Source organism: Vanellus vanellus (assembly GCF_965231255.1).
Source record: "Vanellus vanellus genome assembly, chromosome: 11".
Taxonomy (NCBI): Eukaryota; Metazoa; Chordata; class Aves; order Charadriiformes; family Charadriidae; genus Vanellus; species Vanellus vanellus.
In genome coordinates, this window is record NC_138916.1 from 25255159 (window position 1) to 25273310 (window position 18152).

Genomic DNA, 18152 nt, shown 5'->3' on the forward strand with positions numbered 1-18152 from the left:
ACCAAATCAATAATGAAATGTTTACCTGGAGCACAGCAACCCGCTCTGCCTCCCATGCCCGTGCTGGCGCAGGGTGAGCCCGCAGCCCCTTTGCTGCGCTGCAGACACGTTTCCCCAGTCCCCCCTCCTGCGCCCTCTCCCGAAGCTCAGGCCTCAGTCCCCGTTCCCTGGAGTTCCTCCGACCCCTCTCCTCCCCTCACCTGCTACTGGCAGGCTCCTGGAAGGCCCCAGCGCCCCTGGAGCTGGGACTGCCGTGGCCCAGCGGGGAGCTGCGCTGCGCTGCGCAGGGTCCCACTGGCTCGGGAGGCTCTATTCATAGCCAAGCTTCCAGACACAACATCTCACTGTGGTCGCACGCAGGGGACTCAAGGCCCAGCCCGAACACTCTGACCTTGCCCTGCGGTGCAGCTGCAGACACAAACAGCAGTGGCTCAGGGTGGTTCTGTAACTTTATCTGCCTCTGACTGTGTCAGCAGCAGCCGTAATGCTGCCAAGGTATCGACCCACAGCCTGCCACAGCACTGCCCCTGCCCTGGGCTGTGGTGCGTCGCACCCCGCCATCGCCTGTCCCCCTACAACTGCAGCTCTGCAGGTGCAGGAACATCCTTGCCCGGCCCGAGCACCGTAAGGTGGCTGTAGCACTCAGGGACTCCACGCAAGTGACACACACAGGAACACAAGTACATGCATGCAGAAAACACCAGGGAGGGGAGCTCACCTGTGGCCTTTCAGCAAGAGCCCTGCTCGCCCATGGGCTTGGGGAAGGGGGACACGCACACAAATCTAGCCCGAAACCCGAAACGGGTGCAGGTTTTCACCAGCAAGCTGGCAAAGCACTGAGGAGCAAGACTGGCCTGTGCCGGGTGCTGGCTGTGCTCTGGGCTCACTCCTGCCAGTGGCCGCCAGCCTCATACGGCCTCACACCACCCCAGGAAGAGGGGGCTCAGCCCCGCAAGGCACCCCCTGTCCCTGCTGCCAACTGCCAAGCCACTGCAGGGCCGACACGTCAGCAGCCGCTGCGCTGGGGAGAGGGGGCTGGGGCTGCCCTCAGCTGCACCAGCTCTTGGCAGCCTGTCTGCCATGTCCCCAGGGGATCTGGCAAGGGAAGGTACAGAGCCACGACACCCCCGTGCACCCCATGCTGTGATGGGCGCCACAGGGCCCTGCCCAGGGAGACCTCTTGCGCCTTTTCCTGCAGGAACGGGACCCCCCGTGGCTCCCAACACACCAGCTCGGGCAATGGTGGCATTTGGTTTCTCCAGCTCGGCTGTGCCTCTCGAGGGGACACAGGGCAGAGAAGACACGTCACAGGCCAAGGGCTGCTTCTTGCCACAGCCTCCAATGCCTGTGGTCACAGAACCGAGCCAGGCTGTGAAAGCATTTCCCTGTTTGCTGAGGTCTTTAGTTTTGCTTCACCTGAACAGGACATTATGTGCTTTGTGTGCAACTCCCAAGCTTCACTTAAACTGGTGTGTCTAATTGTTTCATCGAGTAGTATGTTGAAGCTCACTCCTTGAGATGGTGGCATAGGTCTCATTAGGTGGGAACACACTGTGATAACCCACAAGTTTAATATCTCATCAGATGATCAAATGTAGAGCGGGAGTTGTAATTGTCGTCTGGGTGTAAAGACCAGAAACACCCAAATGAGCTCTTGCTAATTCCTGGGCATGGCCAGGGCAGACCATCAGTTGCTGTTGGATTATAAAGTTACAAATGCCTCAGTTGCTAAGGCAAACCACAAGGTACAGGGCACCACGGGAGCCCTACAGCACCAGGGTGCCACCGTGCACCCATCCCTCCTCCCTGCCCAGCTCTAGCAGGGCTGTCCCTGCTCCTCCAACTGCTGCAAGGACACGCTGAAGCTCACCACGGAGAGAGCCCACAGCTCTGTCTGATGCAAAACCGGGGTTGTCTGAAACAGTTCCTGTAAGCTGCAGGGAAAGCCTTCACCCAGCGCCACAGCAAGGGCTGAGCCCAGGACGGCCACACGCAGCCAGCCAGTGCTGCTACGGGCTGGGTCCCAGCTGCCCCCCCATGCCTGGGACCGCCACTCCCCGCCTGCAGCCCAGCAGGATTGCAATGATCCTGGATCCCAGCACAGAGAGGTGCCGAGGGCCAGAGGAGAGTCCCCCATCAGAGACCCTGCCTTTCTGCCAGCCTCAGGACCAATGCAGACACCGCTGGGACCCTCCATGATGGCAGAGGTGGGCCTAGGTCAGAGGCGGTACTACAGCCAAGAACTGGGTCTGCACTGCACAAGACCAGCTGAATGAGATCCTCCCAGCCAGGAAACAAGGACAGCGAAAGGAAAAGAATTCCCTGCGCTTCCCTTGGGATCATGCTCCAGTGCTGACACACCAACTGGAAAAGCATGCTTGCTTTGGGGGTTCCTGGCTGCCACTTCTAGTGCTGGCCTTGCCTCACATGGCCTCCACTGCACAGCCACAAGGGCAGCTGCTCCAGTGCGGGCAGGGCTGGCACCCGGCAGCATAGGGTTAAAACGCAGCTCTGGCCCCTCTGCTTCCCAAATTCCCCTGCTGCAGGGTGCTGGCAGGTAGCCTTCCTGGAAGAGACAACCTCTTCCTTTATTTTGAGAAGGCGGCACAGGATGGTAGACGTGGCTGCAGTGGTTTGTGACAGTTTTGCCCAACTTCAAGAGAAGTCTTATTTTCTGTGGCTGGATGCCAAAGCAGGGGCAACTCATGCAAACCAATCACTCCCAGCTCTGCCCTCAACTCTCTTCTGAGAAACCTCGCACCCCTTGGAGGCTGACGTGTGCTGATGCAGGCAGCACCCACTTGCTTACGGAAAACCCCTGGCACCTGCCACAAAGCAGCCATGGCCCCAGCCCTTTCTGACACATATGCCACTGCCACCACCTCACCAGTGCCACCAGGAAGCCCAGGGGCTGCCCCAGCCCCACACCACAGCACAGTGGGAAAGTCCTGCAGGACTAGAAGCAGCCCTGCCTCCCAGTGCCAGCCGTCCCAAGGGCTGTGGTGGGACACATGGCTGTGCAGGGGCTGCTTGTCCTCGCTGCCCAGGAGATGGGGACCTGGGTGGCAGCACTGGGACTTGCCAGGGCCAGCTGTCTGTGGGCAGAGCAGGAGGGCCGGGGCTTGGTTCCTGCCCGTGACCAGCCAGCTCCAGCTCCACCCCAGGAGCAGCTGTGCGGGTGGCAGGCACAGCACAGACCCTCCGGCAGCTCTGCCACCGGGCACCGCTGCACACTGAGGGAGCAGCGTTTTCCCACGCTGTGCCGGGGGAAAACGGCAACCCCGCCAGGCGCAGGATGGGTCCCGCCGCCCAGCAAGGCAACGGGTGACACCGAACACTCGGTGTCCAGGTGGCCGTACCAGCCTCTGTGGTTCAACACTTCCACACCAGCCCCGCACGAAACACCTCCGTACACAAGAGGGTGGCAACAGGCGACAGCCGGGGATCCAGAGCCAGCGCCCCCGGCCCCCACGGCACCGGGTGGACGCGGCCAGAGGCCCCCGGCGGGTGGCACCCCAGGCGGGAGGCCGGGTCCGGGGCCAGACTCCTCCGGCCGGATGCGGGAACCCTGCCCGGTGCCGGCCGGGCCCGGCCCTACCCCCGGAGAACGGCCTTTCCCCCCGGCCGCGGCACTGCCTTAAGGCCCCGGCGGAAGTTACCACCACCCTTAACGTCACTTCCGGTTACTATCGCAGGCCGACGGCACGTTCCGCTTCCGGCGGAAGTGGGGGCGAGATTCCGGTTCCGGAGAGCTGTTGTCAGCGGCCGCTGCTCGAACCCCGGCCCGGCCTGTCCCGGCCCCAGCCCCGCCGCCACCATGTCGGTCCCCAGCGCCCTTATGAAGCAGCCGCCGATCCAGTCCACGGCGGGCGCCGTGCCCGTCCGCAATGAGAAGGGTGAGTGGGGGGGCCACGACCGGGGCCGGCCCAGCTGTGGCGGCGGGGGGACGCGGGCCCGGGAGCGGGGCCCCTGGTGATGGCCTGGGTGCCCGCAGGCGAGCTGTCCATGGAGAAGGTGAAGGTGAAGCGATATGTGTCGGGGAAGCGGCCCGACTATGCACCCATGGAGTCCTCGGAGGAGGAGGATGAGGAGTTCCAGTTCATCAAGAAGGCGAAAGAGCAGGAGGTGGAGCCCGAGGAGCAGGAGGAGGAGCTCGCCAACGACCCCCGGCTCCGGCGTCTCCAGAACCGCATCGCTGAAGATGTGGAGGAGCGGTGAGTGCTGGGGTCAGCGAAGAGCTGTGCCCCTGCCCTTGTAGGGAGCTGGGGAGTCCAATCCCCCCTCTGCCACACGGTAGTAAGGAATTGCAGGAATGCCAGGCAGAAGCTGAGATCATTGTTCTGGCAGTGCAGGAGAGTCTGACTCTTCTCATGTCTGTGCTGCCCTGTGCCTCAGACTCTGGCCCTGCCACGAGCAGCCCTTCCAACCAGGAGTCACCATTTCCCAGGGCACAGCCTCATGTCTGGGTGCGGTTTGGTGGGTGCAGGCAAAAACAGGCTCCAAAATAAAAAGTAACAGTGTGCTAAGGCTCAGGGTATTGGGGAGGGATGGTGTCACGTGGAGTGTGCTCCAGGCAGGGAGTAACCGAGTGCTGTTTGCCTCCTCCTGTGGAACTGCTGCTGCTTTTGGTTCCAGTAACAGGGAGGCTTCCTGCTGGGAGCTCCATTGCTACTCAGAGCAGGGACAGGGAGAAGCTGCCAGTGCCCAGCCGCTTCATCTCCTGGGAAAGAATGCGTGGGGTCTGCGCACACTTGGCAGTTCCAGCATTTACCACGGCCTCATTAGGAACAATTAATGAATAGTCAACTTCTTGCAGCCTCTTTGCATTCAAAGTGCCATTCTTTAATTTGGGTCTGTTGCAGGCTGGCAAGACACCGTAAAATTGTGGAGCCTGAAGTGGTTGGAGAAAGTGATTCAGAGGTGGAGGGGGAAGCTTGGCGCCTGGAGCGGGAGGACACCAGCGAAGAGGAAGAGGAAGAGATCGATGATGAGGTGCACTTGCAGAGCTGAATAATGAGTCTAAGGAAGCCCCTAGACGGCAGAGGCTGGAACTGCCTTTTGCATGGGCATGTCGGCTGTCTGGTGCAGCTCAACAAGTGTCACGGTTGGCTGTGACTTAACTTGTGGGTTACTGTCTTCTTGCATGGGACGGGACACTGGGAGACATGATCCTGCATCCAGAGGGATGGGCATATTGTCTCGTAGCCAACACTCCAGACACTGCACTTCTTGTACAGGAAAGTGAGAGGGGAGCAGTAGCAGGGCTGGTCATCTGACTCCTCTGTGTTTGTCTCCATATAGGAGATTGAACGTCGGCGTGGGATGATGCGTCAACGAGCACAGGAGAGGAAAACCGAGGAGATGGAAGTGATGGAGTTGGAAGATGAGGGTCGATCCGGAGAAGAGTCTGAGTCAGAGTCCGAGTATGAGGAGTACACAGACAGCGAGGATGAAATGGAACCGCGTCTCAAACCTGTCTTCATACGCAAGTGGGTGGATGCCACGGTCTCTTCCTTGCTGTGGGGTGGCAGTTCATCTCCCTGGGGGAAAAGCAAGGGGCGATCCCTGCACTGACAGCCCCTCATCAGCTGCATCAGTTGGTGCAGGATCAGGCTGGGGGTCGAAGTTGTAATAAGGTCTGACCAGAGCCTTTGGGCAATTGCCATACAGTGGCAAAAGGAAGCTGTGCACCACAGCCAGAGGCTTTGTCTCCTGTTGCTCGTGTGTGTGCCTGCAGCTGTAGGAGAATGGTGTGGTAGCTCCAGCATGGGCGATGCTGGAAAGGGGAGAGTCCTGGGTCTCAGCCTGTCCTTGGAGAGAGCAAAGGCTGAAAGTGGCTGTGGTGCAGGATCGGGGGAGGTCTGTGAGGAGCCAAGCAGCTGTGCTGGCTCACAGAAGGGCTGAAGGCTGTTGTGGTCCCTGCCTGCAGGAAGGACCGGATCACAGTTCAGGAGAGAGAAGCAGAAGCCTTGAAGCAGAAGGAGCTGGAGCAGGAGGCAAAGAGGCTGGCGGAGGAGAGGCGCAAGTACACGCTCAAGGTGCCGAAGGGGTGGGTTGGGGGTCACACAGGGAAGGGGGCAGTCGCCACAGCAAGCTTAGCTTGTTCCTTGCTGCAGATTGTAGAAGAAGAAGCAAAGAAGGAGCTGGAGGAGAACAAGCGCTCGCTGGCAGCACTGGATGCGCTTGATACAGATGATGAGAATGATGAGGAGGAGTACGAGGCCTGGAAAGTACGTGAGCTGAAGCGTATCAAACGGGACCGTGAAGAACGAGAAGCGTAAGTATTGTCTGCATAAATATGAGGCTGAGAACCTGCAGCCTCAGGTCCCACAGGCCAGTGGGCAGTTAACATTTCTTCCTCAGGCTTCCCTTTGGCAGCTCAGCTGCCCTGCCTTGGGGTGCCTTTACTCCCCTACAGTCAGTAAATGTATAATCCCTTGGACGGTGGCTGGTGACAGCAGCTCTCCTGGGAGGGTGCTGTGGGGATGTGGGGTCTCAGGGGTTTCTCTCCTACCCAGCATGGAAAAGGAGAAGGCGGAGATCGAGCGCATGCGGAACCTGACAGAGGAGGAGCGCCGCGCCGAGCTTCGGGCCAATGGCAAGGTCATCACCAACAAGGCAGTGAAGGGCAAATACAAGTTCCTGCAGAAGTACTACCACCGCGGCGCCTTCTTCATGGTGAGTGGTGCTGGGAGGGCCAGTGCATGGCAGGGGCTGGGCCTGCACACTGCCGGAGCTGTGCGACACCATGGGGCTGACTTCTCCCTGCGGGGAGCACCCCCATGGTGCGCTGGGGGTGCCCTGGGACAAGAGCTGGCCCTTGGAGGTGGCACAGGGCTGAAGTGACCAAGGTGATCTGAACTCAGCCAGCTCTTGTGGCAGAGGGTGAGCAGTGACACCGATGCAGTCAAGACAGGGTAAGCAGCGATGCCACAGCAGCCTGCCAGGCACTGGCTTGGAGCGTGAGCAGGGCAGGTGCGGTTCCATCTAGAGCCGGCCCACACTGCCTCACCTCAGCACGTTGGGTTGAGGGTTTCCAATTGAGACAAAGCCAAAGCAGCAGAGCTGTCCCCCCCCATGGGCTGCTGTTTGGGCCCATGGACCCTGCCAGAACCAAGGCAGCTCCGTGTGGGCTACAGCCCAGGCTCTGGAAAAGTAGCCTGAGGGAATACAAGGGTGGCTGCTGGGGCAGGCCTAGGGGACAACACTCGTGTCCCCCAGCTTCAGCAGTAGGTTAACAGGACTGCAAGTGCCATGGCAGCCCCTGGCAGAGCAGAAGTGCGGGTTTCTGGTGGCTCTCCCCTACTTCCACCCACTGCTGACACTGGCCAGAAACTTGTGGGTTGAGCAGGTGTGTCCTTCTGCAGGATGAGGACGAGGAGGTGTACAAGAGGGACTTCAGCGCTCCGACCCTCGAGGACCACTTCAACAAGACCATCCTGCCCAAAGTCATGCAGGTGGGTGTGCTGTCCGGAGGGCACCCGGCCTGTGTGCCGTGCCGAGGGATTGTAGTTCCTCAGCAGGGGCAGGAGCTGGCGTGCTGGGCGAGGTAGAACTGCAGTCCCCCACGTCCTCCCTGAGCGGCTGCTCACAAGCTCTTCTGCTCTCCAGGTCAAGAACTTTGGGCGCTCGGGGCGGACAAAGTACACACACTTGGTGGACCAGGACACCACCTCCTTCGACTCTGCCTGGGGCCAGGAGAGTGCGCAGAACACCAAGTTCTTCAAGCAGAAAGCAGCGGGCGTACGGGACGTCTTTGAGAGACCCTCTGCCAAGAAGCGAAAAACCACCTAAGGGAGCAAGCGGGTGGGCACTTCTCTGCCAGCTGCCAGGAGCCTGGGCAGGGACAGAAGGGACACAGCGCTGTGCCAGGACTCGTGTAGTGACAAGCCCTTCCTTTGTGCCCTGTGCCACGCCTGCCCTGTCAACACAGTGTCCCACTGTGGAGACCCGGTGGGCTCCCTGCCTGTGGAGGGTGGCCTGACTGTGCTGGCCAGGCCCGTGGCCACACCACTGTCGCACCAGCAACCACCCCGAGAGCCTCAGCAGCATCCCAAGGTCTGTGTGGGAGCACAGCTGTGCCCCTGGCTCCAGCACATCCACTTCTGGAGGAATTAATGAACTTTTATACCCATCTGGTCCACAGCATCTCCCTATCACTTGTACTTTCCCTAGTGTCAGTTTGGGCCCTTTTTTGGTGTGGACCAGCGGTGACCCCATCTCCTCACCCTCTTTCTGCAGGGCTTGGCTTTTCTACCTGTGCGTAGGAGGGGGGATTATTTTGATTAAAGCAGTCATTTTCTTACACATGCTGGCTGTGTTGTCTGGGGAACGCGTCCGTCCCGTTCTGCACTTTCCTGTGAGACAGGACAGGCTGGTGCAGCCGCACTGACCAAGGCGGGAAGGGCCAGCCTGGCATTCCTCTGCCAGACCTTGGGTGCACCCACCGGCACGTGAGCCGGGACAGCAGAGTGACAGGAGCCACTGCCCCAGGAGAACTGCTGTGGGCGGAATGAGGGTCCAGCCAGTGGCCACCTGTGTGGAGGTTAAAAGCGGAAAAGCGGCACGTCTCGGCACTCGAACAGGTTGCCTTGTCCTGCTCTGGTTGCGGGTGTGCCTGGGCGCTGCCAGCACGATGCCACACGCCTTCCTGCAGGCCGGGCCCTGTTGACAGCACTGCTGGGAAGGGGCAGGCGCCCGGCAGCGCGCAGACCACAGTGACAGCCCACTCCCACCAGTGCCTTTATTAGCTAAGGTAACACACCGCGTCTCCAGCCACCCCTGCCTCCGGCAAGGGAGCGCCCGTCCGGCGGGCCCAGCGCTCAGTTGGTGAGGGTGATGAGCGCCTCCACCACGTTCCCCATGTGCTCCCGCAGGCTGCGCTCCGCGGCTGCCCGCGAGATCTCCATCTCCGTCATCTGCAGGGAAACAGCCGCAGCCCCCTACAGCGGCCGCAGAAGGGGGTGCCGGGCCGGGCTGGCCGGCAGCGGGGGCCGCCCGGCGCCGCGGGCGGGGGCGCACCGGCGTCCTCCTTGGGTGCGGTTCCGGTGACCAGCCGCCGGCTGCAGCCCAGGTTTGGGACACGCCACCGCCCGCCCGGCGTCCCACCCCTACTCACAATCAGCTCCAGGTCCTCCTTCTTGATGGTCACTTTTGCCAGTTCTTTCTCCCTGCGGAAACAGACACAAACCGCCGGTGACCGGCAGCTCCCCCCCCCCCCCCCCCCGCCGTCGGGCCCCAGCGCCCCAGCGAGCGCGGGTGGTTACCTCTCCTGCTTCGCTTTCTGCTCCCGGGACCTCCGGTCTCCGATCACCGACATGGCCTGCCAGGAGGAGCGCAATCACCGCGCTGCACAGCACCGGGGGGGTCCGCGCCGCGCCCGGCGGGACCGGCACCGGGACGGTCACCGCAGCGACCGTGCGGGTGCGGTGCTCAGGGCCCGGCTCGGCCCCGCCGCAGGCAGCGCGCGGCCCCCCTCCCCGCCCCGGTCCCGGTGCCGGTCCCGGTCGCGGTCCCGGTCGCAGCCCGCCCGCCCGCCCGCCGCACCGTCTCCAGGTTGGAGCTCTGGATCTCCTTCTCCTCCGCGTAGTCCGTGACGCGCTCCAGGTCCGCCGCGCCGCTGTCGTGTTTCCGCGGCTTCTCGGCCGCGCGCCCGCCCGCCCCATCGCCGCCGCCGCCGGAGCCGTTGGGCTCCGTCTCCAGCTCCAGCTCCACGTCCCCCTCCGCCGCCATCCCGCCGCCGCCGCGCCTCCGCTTCCGATCACGTGCCGCCGCCGCGGCCCCCGTTTCCCGTCACGTGCCGCCACCGGAAATCAGCGAGCGGAGGCGCCCGGCGAGCCAGAGCGGGGGCGGGGACGGCACCGGCCCGGCCCCGGTCTCGGGGAGCGGCTGGCCCGGACACGGCAGTGCCTCCCGCCCGCCTCGGCCCTCCCCCCCCTCCCCTCCCCGCGGGACCCCGCTCCCGGCCCTCCCCCGGCGGTTCCTCCGCCGTCGCTCCCCAGGCAGCGGCCCCGTCCCGCCGCCGGCGGGCGCTGCGGAGCCCGGCAGGCCGAGCGGCGGGGGCGGCTCCCGGGTCTCGGTGCTGGCTCTCCCCCGGGCACTGCCGCTGCCGAGCCGCGGGCCCGCGGCGGTGCTCGGCCGGGGGAGGGCGCAGCCCTGTCCGCCGCCCCCGGGCTGCCGGCGGCCGGGCGGGCGCTAAGCCGGGTAAGAGGGTTAGGGATCCCGATTTGGCTCCCGCTGCCGTCGCACGCAAGGGAAGGACGGGACTGGCCCTGTGCCGCTGCCCGCAGCAGCCGTGGCCGAGGTGGCTTCCCCGGGCGACGCCTGGAAGCACGAGGTGGCCGTGCCCGCTGGCCGGCGAGCCCTGGGGCCGGGCTGGTGGAGGCCATACCTGCAGCTCGGCCCCAGGAGCCCGTGGGGCACAGGCCGGGGAGAGCAGGGTCTGCCACGCTGCTTCCCTCCCACACCGTGTGTCCCCTGCTGTGCCCCGACGGGGATACTGCCTCCCCTCTGGGGACAGACGGCACCCCCGTGTGGGGCTGTCGTGGTTCAGCCCCAGCCAGCAACTAGGAGCACAGGGCCGCTCGTCCACACCCCCCAGGGTGTGATGGGGGAGAGAGTGGGAAGAGTAAAAGTGAGGAAAAATTCGTTTAATAAGTAAAGCAAAAGCCACACACACAAGCAAAGCAAACCAAGGAATTCATTCCCCGCCCCCCGCGGCAGGCAGGTGCTCAGCCCCGCTCCCCAGCACAGCCGGGCGCCATCATGCGGAACGGTGACTTGGGAAGACAAACGCCCTTGCTCCAAACATCCACCCTTCTTCTTTCCCGGCTTTATGTACCGAGCATGACGTCACATGCCATGGAACATCCCTTTGATGGGTTGGGGTCGGCTGTCCCAGCTGTGTCTCCTCCCGACTTTCTGTGCCCCCCAGCCCTCGCTGGCAGAGTGCTGTGAGGGGCAGAACAGCCGTTGATTGCTTAGCAACAGACAAAACCATCAGTGTGCTATCGCACTATTTCTCATCCTGAATCCAAAGCACAGCCGCTAGCAAGCAGCTCAGCCCCATCCCAGCCAAACCCATGACGGGGCAGCAGCTGGCTCGGGGTGCTGTGGGGCAGGGAGCCCTTCCCACGTTGGCCCCTGCGCTGCTCAGAGCAGCTGCCTCAGCTCCTGGGCAGTAGCCAAGGGGTTGCCACCTGAAGCCAAAAGTGTGGGCAGATCCCAGCACGTGGCAGTGGGATGTGCCCCTGCCCAGGGTGGTTGTGGCGCAGTGAGTGCTCAGCCATGCACAGCCACACAGGTCTGCCAGTGCCAGGAATGCCTCCTCCCTGCAAGGCCACCTCCGCAGCCAGCCAGCCCTGGTGCCATCTGGATACTGCCACGGGCTCGTGGCACTGGGGGTCAAACCATGGTGCCAGCTCTGACTGCTCAGCAGGGCCTTGTGCTGGCCCCGTGGCACCTCGTGCTCTGTCCGCACAGCGCCTGGGGCTGTGTCCGGCCATGCCATGCCAGCCCGGTGAACCTGCCAGGGAGTCAAACAGAAACCCGCCCTGAGAGCGGCCTCCTGTACCGGACTTGGGCTTGTGTCTGTTGGTCCCATGCCAGCTCCGTCTGCTGCGCCCGCTGCACCACGCGTTGCACCGCGTGCTGCACCCACTCTGACAGCCTCTGGGCCCCTTTCCCCCCCTGCACCCAGCCTCCCGCTGCTCCCAGTGCAGGGATATGAGCGTGGGGACGAGCCTGCCCAAGGTGTCCCATGGGATTCCAGGGGGATGCAGTGGGCTGCCTCCGGCCAGCAGCTGAGCACCCACACAGCTGCTTGCTCCCCACAGCAGGATGGGGAGAGAAGAGTAAGAGCAAAAGTAAAAAACCCCTCATGAGTCGAGATAAAGACACTTTAACCTGTGAAGGAAAGGGGAAAAATAAAACAACTCCCAGTGCTGTAAAGGCAGTCGCTCATCACCTCCCACCGGCAGCCGGGTACCCAGGCAGTCTCCAAGCAACAGCCATGCTGGGAGCCAAAACCCTTCAGTTTCCTCTGCCTCCCATCTCACTGCCAGGATGCTGTGTCATGGAGTGTCCCTTTGGCCGTTGGGGTCAGCTCTCCCGGCTCTGTCCCCTCCCACCTCCTGCCCAGCCTGCCCCCCTCGCTGTGGGGGAGAGTGGGAAAGGGAGAGCCTTGACGCTGGGCGAGCCCCGCGCAGCCGCAGCCCAAACGCCTGTGCCTCGTCAAGGCTGCGGAGGAGCTGAAGGAGGTGATGCCATCCCAGCCAGACCCAGCACTGGGGCAGCAACAGGCCCCCTGCACCCCCTGTCTTGTCCCCAGCTCCTGCCCACTCTGGGGACATCCTGCTCCTGGCTGGATGTGCTTGTTGCCTTCCTCCTGCCCCTCGGGGTACCCGTGTCCCTTGGCTGCCTCTGTGCCTGCGGGTGCCTCTGTATCCCTCCAGACCATTGGGACCCCCACGCCCTCCAGTCACACCACACAGCACCATGGCACCAGCCATCACCGCGCAGGTCACAGCACCCCACGGATCCCACGTGCCCCCCGTGCCAGCCCATGCCCAAGCTGGCTGCTGCAGCCTCATCCTGCCCAGTGAGGGGCCAGGGTCCCAGGCAGGGGTGCCTGTGGCCAGGGGGTCACTGCTGGACCCTGGACAGGCTCCCTGCAGATCGCCCCGATGGTGGCTGCTGGGAGGTGGCGGTGAGCAGATGGCGGGGCGGGCCAAGCTGACAATCCCCCCTAATCCTGTCAGGGCAGTGGGGGCCAAGCGGAGCCGAGCCGGGCCATGGCGGGCACACGGGCGCACGGCCGCCTCCTGCACTCGCTGCTCTGCCAGGTGGGACTGCGGGGACTGGCGGGGCTGGCGGGAGGAGGGGGGACCTGGACGGGCGTGGGGGGTGTCAGGGCAGGCTGGAGGGCAGCTCTGGCCTGATGGGGTCCCTGCTGACCATGCTCCCCCCAGCTGTGCGGCAGTTGTGGCTGCAGCTCCTGCCGCGGGCTCCGCGTATCCACAGGCACCCGCATCCTGTACACGCTCCTGCATGTCTTGGCCTCTGCCGTGTGCTGCCTCATGCTGTCCCGCACTGTGGCCCAGGCCGTCAGGGAGAAGGTGATGGCGGGAGCTGGGACACCCAGGGTGGTGGGGTGCCGGGGGTCCCAGGGGCACTGGGGGTGATGGGGGTCTGTCGTGGTTTAACCCCTGCTGGCAGCTAGGAGCACACAGCCACTCACTCACTCCCCTGAGTTGCAATGGGGAAGAGAATCAGAAGAGTACAAGTAAGGAAAAACTCATGGGCTGAGATACAGACAGTTTAACAGGCAGAGCAAAAGCCGCGCGTGCAGGCAGAGCAGAACAAGGAATTCACTCCCCGCTCCCCACAGCTCAGCCGTCCCCAGCACAGCCGGGCTCCATCACGCTTAACTGTTTCTTGGGAAGACAAATGCCATCACTCTGAACATCCCCCCCTTCCTCCTTCTTCCCCCGGCTTTATATACTGAGCATGACGTCACACGGCACGGAATATTCCTTTGGTCAGTTGGGGTCAGCTGTCCTGGCTGTGTCACCTCCCGACTCCTTGTGCCCTCCCAGTCTGCTCACTGGTGGGGCGGTTTGAGGAGCAGAAAAGGCCTTGATTGCTTAGCAACAACCAAAACCAGCAGTGCGCTGTCGTGCTATTCCTCATCCAAAACACAGCTGCTAGCAAGAAAGTCAACTCCATCCCAGCTGAAACCATAGTACCAGGGGTACCATGAGTGCCGGGGGGGGGCAGGCATCCCAGTGGCACTTAGGGGTCCCGAGAGCAATGGGGGTGCCAGAACTGACAAGGGAGCTGGGAATATTGGGATTCTGGGGGTCCTGGGAGTAAGAGAGCTGCAGGGAATGCCCAGGTTGCTGGAGGAGCCAAGGGGGAAGGGATCCCAGGGGTTCCAAAGATGCAGGACTTGCCCAGTGCAATGGGGGGTGCTGGGTGTCCTGGGGATGAAGAAGGTATTGGGGAATGGCAGGCGTGTCAGGAGTCCGGGGGTGCTGGGTGCCGTGGGTGCCGAGGGGTGCTGGGCACACCAGCAGCCCCGTCCCGTCGCTCACCATACCTGCAGGTGCCCTTCTCTGCGGTGCTGTGCGAACATCTGCCCGGGGGCACGGACTGCGAGCGGCTGGTGGGCTCCTCAGCCGTGTACCGTGTCTGCTTCGGCACCGCCTGCTTCCACCTGGCGCAGGCTGCCCTGCTCCTCAACGTGCGCTCCAGCGCCGACTGCCGCGCGCAGCTCCACAACGGGTACGGGCATGGGCCGGGGGGCCGGGCCGGGCTGCCGAGGGATGGGGGCTGCCAGGGGCTGCCGGGGGCCCTGTCTCCCTGACGTTGGCTGCCCCACAGGTTCTGGCTCCTGAAGCTGCTCGTGCTGGTGGGGCTCTGGGCTGCCAGCTTCTTCATCCCCGAGGATGGCTTCATCCAAGGTGCGTCCCCCACCCTGCCTGAGCTGGCACCCTGGGGACCCTGCCCATGGCCGCGGCAGGCCCCCTGTGCTAGCCCCCACGCTGCCCTCTCCCCCCAGCCTGGCACTACACTGGCGTCTGCGGGGGCTTCGCCTTTATCCTCATCCAGCTGGTGCTGATCACCGCCTTCGCGCACACCTGGAACAAGAACTGGTGAGTGCCGGGGTGCCGGGCGGGCACCTGCCTGCTACCGGCTCTCACCCCCTCTCCCGGCAGGCTGACGGGCGCCGCGCAGGACAAGCGCTGGTACCTGGCTGTGCTGCTGGCCACAGCCGCCTTCTACACCCTCGCCTCCGCTGCCTTCTCCTTCCTCTACAAGTACTACACCCACCCGGCCGCCTGCCACCTCAACAAGGCACTGCTCACCGTGAACGGCAGTCTCTGCGGCGTCATGTCCTTCATCTCCATCACGCCCTGTGTGCGGCTCAGTGAGTATAGCATGGCACGGCATGGCACAGCATGGCACGGCACGGCACGGGCTGCCGTGTTGCAGGGCTGGCTGGGTCCTGGGGCTTGGGGGGGTGGCTACAGGCTCCCAGCTCAGGGCAAGCACATGGGCAACTGGGGAGGACACAGCTCCCCAGGGCTTCTGCTGGTCCCTCCTGTGCCTCAGCACAGGGTGTCGGGCAGGAGGGTGGTGGGAGGGGGCTGCCTGGGACCCACGTGGAGCCCATCCGCCAGCTCTGGGGGCTCCAGTGACACCTCTGACCCCATCCTTGCAGAGCAGCCGCGGTCGGGGCTGCTGCAGTCCTCAATCATCAGCTGCTACGTGATGTACCTCACCTTCTCTGCACTGTCCAGCCGGCCCCCGGAGAGAGGTGGGTGCTCCCGCCTGCCGCTGGCAGCTCCCCCCACCGGGGCGCACACCCGTCTCACCTCTGCCCCTCCCACAGTGCTCTACAAGGGGCAGAACCTCACCGTCTGCTTCCCGGGCATCCGGCAGGATGAGCTGCAAACAGAGGACACCACCGTTGCGGTCCTGGGGGCCACCATCATGTACGCCTGCGTGCTCTTCGCATGGTGCGTGTGCCCACAGCGCGGGGTGGGCAAGGGCTCTGCAGCACCCTCCCTTCCAGGCATGGCCACCCCACCAGGGACCCCGTGCTCAGCCTGTGGCACGGCCCGTGGCGCTGAGTTGGGTGATGTCCCGAGGGATGGCAGGGCCAGAGTCAGCCGGGTGTCTGTGAGTGGACACAGCATGGCATGTCTCCTGTGGCAGTGCCGGACCCATGGGGCGGGCTGGGGGCCTGACACAGGGTGGTGGGTGTCTGTGTTACGCTTTCTGCCTCTCTCTTGGGCACAGTAATGAAGCCTCCTACCTCGCCGAGATCTTCGGGCCCCTCTGGATGGTCAAAGTCTACAGCTTCGAGTTTAAAGTGAGTACGGATACTACCCTCCCGCAGCTGTGCCCCGTGTCCTCCTGCCATGGGCACCCCAGACCCGCCGCCTCAAGCCCTCCTGAGCCCCAGCCCCAAAGGTTTGTCCAGCCAAGCACAAGGGGCTTCCCATGGCGCACCCCGACCAGCACCGGCTCCTCGGAGCCAGGCAGCCCCCATGTCAGACAGGGACGGATCCCACGGCAGGGCTCGATCCTGCGGCAGGGCTCAGCTCAGCGGCATGGCGGGGCTGCTCTGCCCCTGCAGCAGTCGCCAGCACGCTGCTCTCTCTGCAGAAACCCTCCTGTTGCTTCTGCTGCCCTGAGAAGATGGAGGAGGAGCTGAGAGGTGGGTGCAGAAACACGCGCCCTTGGGTGCCTTTGTCCCAGCCCTGGGGTGCCGGAGAGGAGGGGGTGCAGGAGCCACTGTGCCCCTGTGCTCTCCCAGGTGCCGAGCAGACCTGTGAACAAGCGGAGGAGACCAATGGGGGACAATGCATCGTCCAGGACGAGCGAGACCGGGTGGTCTACAGCTACTCAGCCTTCCACTTCGTCTTCTTCCTCGCCTCACTCTATGTCATGATGACCCTCACCAACTGGTTCAGGTAGGACCCCATGCTGCTGCCCAGCCCTCCCTGCTCTCGCTCCCCTTCCCGGCTGCTAGCGCAGCCGCCCAGCTGGGACTGCAGCCCCGCCAGCGTCGTCACCCCCTCTGCATTGTCACCCCGCCAGCTCCGACCTGCTCCCCGCGTGGGCTCAGGCTGCAGCGCTGCACTCCTCACCGGCGCTCTGCTCTGGGCCGTGCTGGCGTCACCGAGCTGGTGTCTGCTGGGGGAGCGCACAGCTCTGCACCTGCAGACCCTCACAGCTTCGACCGACTGCCCCAGCCGACGGCAGCCAGTGGCTGTGTGCTGCAGAGACAGGCTGGGGTCTGCAGGGCTGGGGGGCTCCATGGTGGGTGGGACGTGTCCAGGGACATGTGGCTGCTGGGACATGGGGTGACCGGGTGGGTGCAACTGGCCCAGGGATCCCCTGTGTCAGCATCCCTCAGGCGCCCAATGCCTGTCCTCTCCCACCAGCTACGAGAACGCGGTGCTGGAGACCACCTTCACACATGGCAGCTGGTCGACCTTCTGGGTGAAGGTGTCCTCATGCTGGGCCTGCGTCCTGCTCTACCTGTGGCTGCTGCTGAGCCCCCTCTGCCTCCGCGGCTCCCCCCAGCACCGGCGCAGCAGCCCGGCCCTGCGTGTCCTGCGGCGACGACGCGCCCCGCAGCGCATCAGCGTCTCCACATAGTCCCTGCTGGGACAGACTGTGCCTGGCACCGTGCGTGGCAGCAGCTGGGGCTGGTCCCTGCCATGCCCTGTGCCTGTGCCCTGGCCCTGCTGGCTCCCACTGGCCTCCCCCGATCCCCCATCCCAGGAGACGGTGGCAGCTGAGAGCCTGAGGGCGACCCAGGAGGTGGGCGCTCCCAAGGACACTGGTCCTGTGCTGAGCTCCGGAGCCAGCCGAGGGGTGGCTGGAGGCAGCCGGGTGGTGGGTGCTCAGCCCTGGCTGCTGCCGGGCCCCCTCCGGGCAGGGAGGCAGCTCCTGCCATGTGCCGGCTGCCAGCCCCATGGCTGCCCTGGCCCGGAGCCTTCTGTGGGAGCAGGGCTCTGCCCCAGCCACCTCCGCGTCTCAGCTCACCCACAAGTGGTGTGCTCATTGTAAATAGCTTCTTGAATACAGTTTTTTATATAAAACTCTGAGCTGAGCCTGTGCCATCCACTGCCACACAGGCCGCAGCCGTGGGGCTGCACATGGAGGTGCCAGCAGTGCCCCAGCACCGGCCGGTCCGTGCCTCAGTCACGGCCAAGGGCACCTGCAGGGCGACTCTGATGGAGAGGGGGGACGAGTTGGGGGGTTGCAGAGCACCAGCCTGGGGTCTGGTGCTCCAGGGAGGCGTTCAGCCCATGGCTGGTGCCCGCAGCACCCTCCCAGCTGAGCCCCTGGAGGAGCCACCCCCCACCCCAGGACACGGGGAGGGCTCCAGCACAACGCGCCACCCGAGAGGTGCCTGTGCGCCGTCAGAGCACCAAGTCCCAGACAAGCACCTGCCTGGGCAGCAGGGACTGTCCCAAGCCTCTTGGCCAAGGACCTGCCCCAGGACGCCAGGGACAATGCCAGGCCATGGGGGCCCCATGGGCACCATGCCCAGCCCTGGCTCCAGCTGCCAGTCCCATCCCACCCCACCACAGCAGATGCCTTCTCCCTGGGGACCATGGCCATGGCACCCC

The 18152-nt window shown here is 64.1% G+C and overlaps 3 protein-coding genes across 3 annotated transcripts; 2 read left to right on the plus strand and 1 right to left on the minus strand.

Moving 5' to 3' along the window:
• Positions 1–3743: 3743 nt before the first annotated feature.
• Positions 3744–8307, plus strand: MFAP1 (microfibril associated protein 1). The gene is made up of 9 exons (XM_082488907.1): positions 3744–3896; positions 3995–4214; positions 4863–4992; positions 5302–5489; positions 5930–6038; positions 6117–6277; positions 6519–6678; positions 7368–7457; positions 7612–8307. The coding sequence occupies exons 1-9, from the start codon at positions 3818–3820 to the stop codon at positions 7792–7794; spliced, it is 1320 nt and encodes a 439-aa protein (XP_082345033.1). The 5' UTR covers positions 3744–3817; the 3' UTR covers positions 7795–8307.
• A 422-nt stretch (positions 8308–8729) lies between these two features.
• Positions 8730–9747, minus strand: HYPK (huntingtin interacting protein K). The gene is made up of 4 exons (XM_082488997.1): positions 9547–9747; positions 9267–9322; positions 9119–9170; positions 8730–8918 (listed from the first exon to the last, which is right to left on the minus strand). Exons 1-4 carry the CDS (start codon positions 9730–9732, stop codon positions 8823–8825), a joined length of 390 nt encoding a protein of 129 aa, XP_082345123.1. The 5' UTR covers positions 9733–9747; the 3' UTR covers positions 8730–8822.
• Positions 9748–12791: 3044 nt separating this feature from the next.
• On the plus strand, positions 12792–17172 carry SERINC4 (serine incorporator 4; the record flags this gene model as incomplete). The annotated part of the gene is made up of 12 exons (XM_082488604.1): positions 12792–12842; positions 12969–13115; positions 14105–14283; positions 14383–14462; positions 14561–14654; positions 14718–14929; positions 15224–15319; positions 15395–15521; positions 15805–15877; positions 16174–16225; positions 16349–16481; positions 16956–17172. 12 exons carry the CDS (start codon positions 12792–12794, stop codon positions 17170–17172), a joined length of 1461 nt encoding a protein of 486 aa, XP_082344730.1.
• Between the last annotated feature and the right edge of the window lie 980 nt (positions 17173–18152).

Coding starts and splice junctions, on each gene's coding strand:
- HYPK (XM_082488997.1), bottom strand. CDS start 9,732: ATGGCGGCGGAGGGGGACGTGGAGCTGGAGCTGGAGACGGAGCCCAAC. Junction 9,323..9,546: donor AGAGCTCCAACCTGGAGACG/GTGCGGCGGGCG, acceptor TCCTCCTGGCAG/GCCATGTCGGTGATCGGAGA. Junction 9,171..9,266: donor CAGAAAGCGAAGCAGGAGAG/GTAACCACCCGC, acceptor CTGTTTCCGCAG/GGAGAAAGAACTGGCAAAAG.
- MFAP1 (XM_082488907.1), top strand. CDS start 3,818: ATGTCGGTCCCCAGCGCCCTTATGAAGCAGCCGCCGATCCAGTCCACG. Junction 3,897..3,994: donor GCCCGTCCGCAATGAGAAGG/GTGAGTGGGGGG, acceptor GGGTGCCCGCAG/GCGAGCTGTCCATGGAGAAG. Junction 6,679..7,367: donor ACCGCGGCGCCTTCTTCATG/GTGAGTGGTGCT, acceptor GTCCTTCTGCAG/GATGAGGACGAGGAGGTGTA.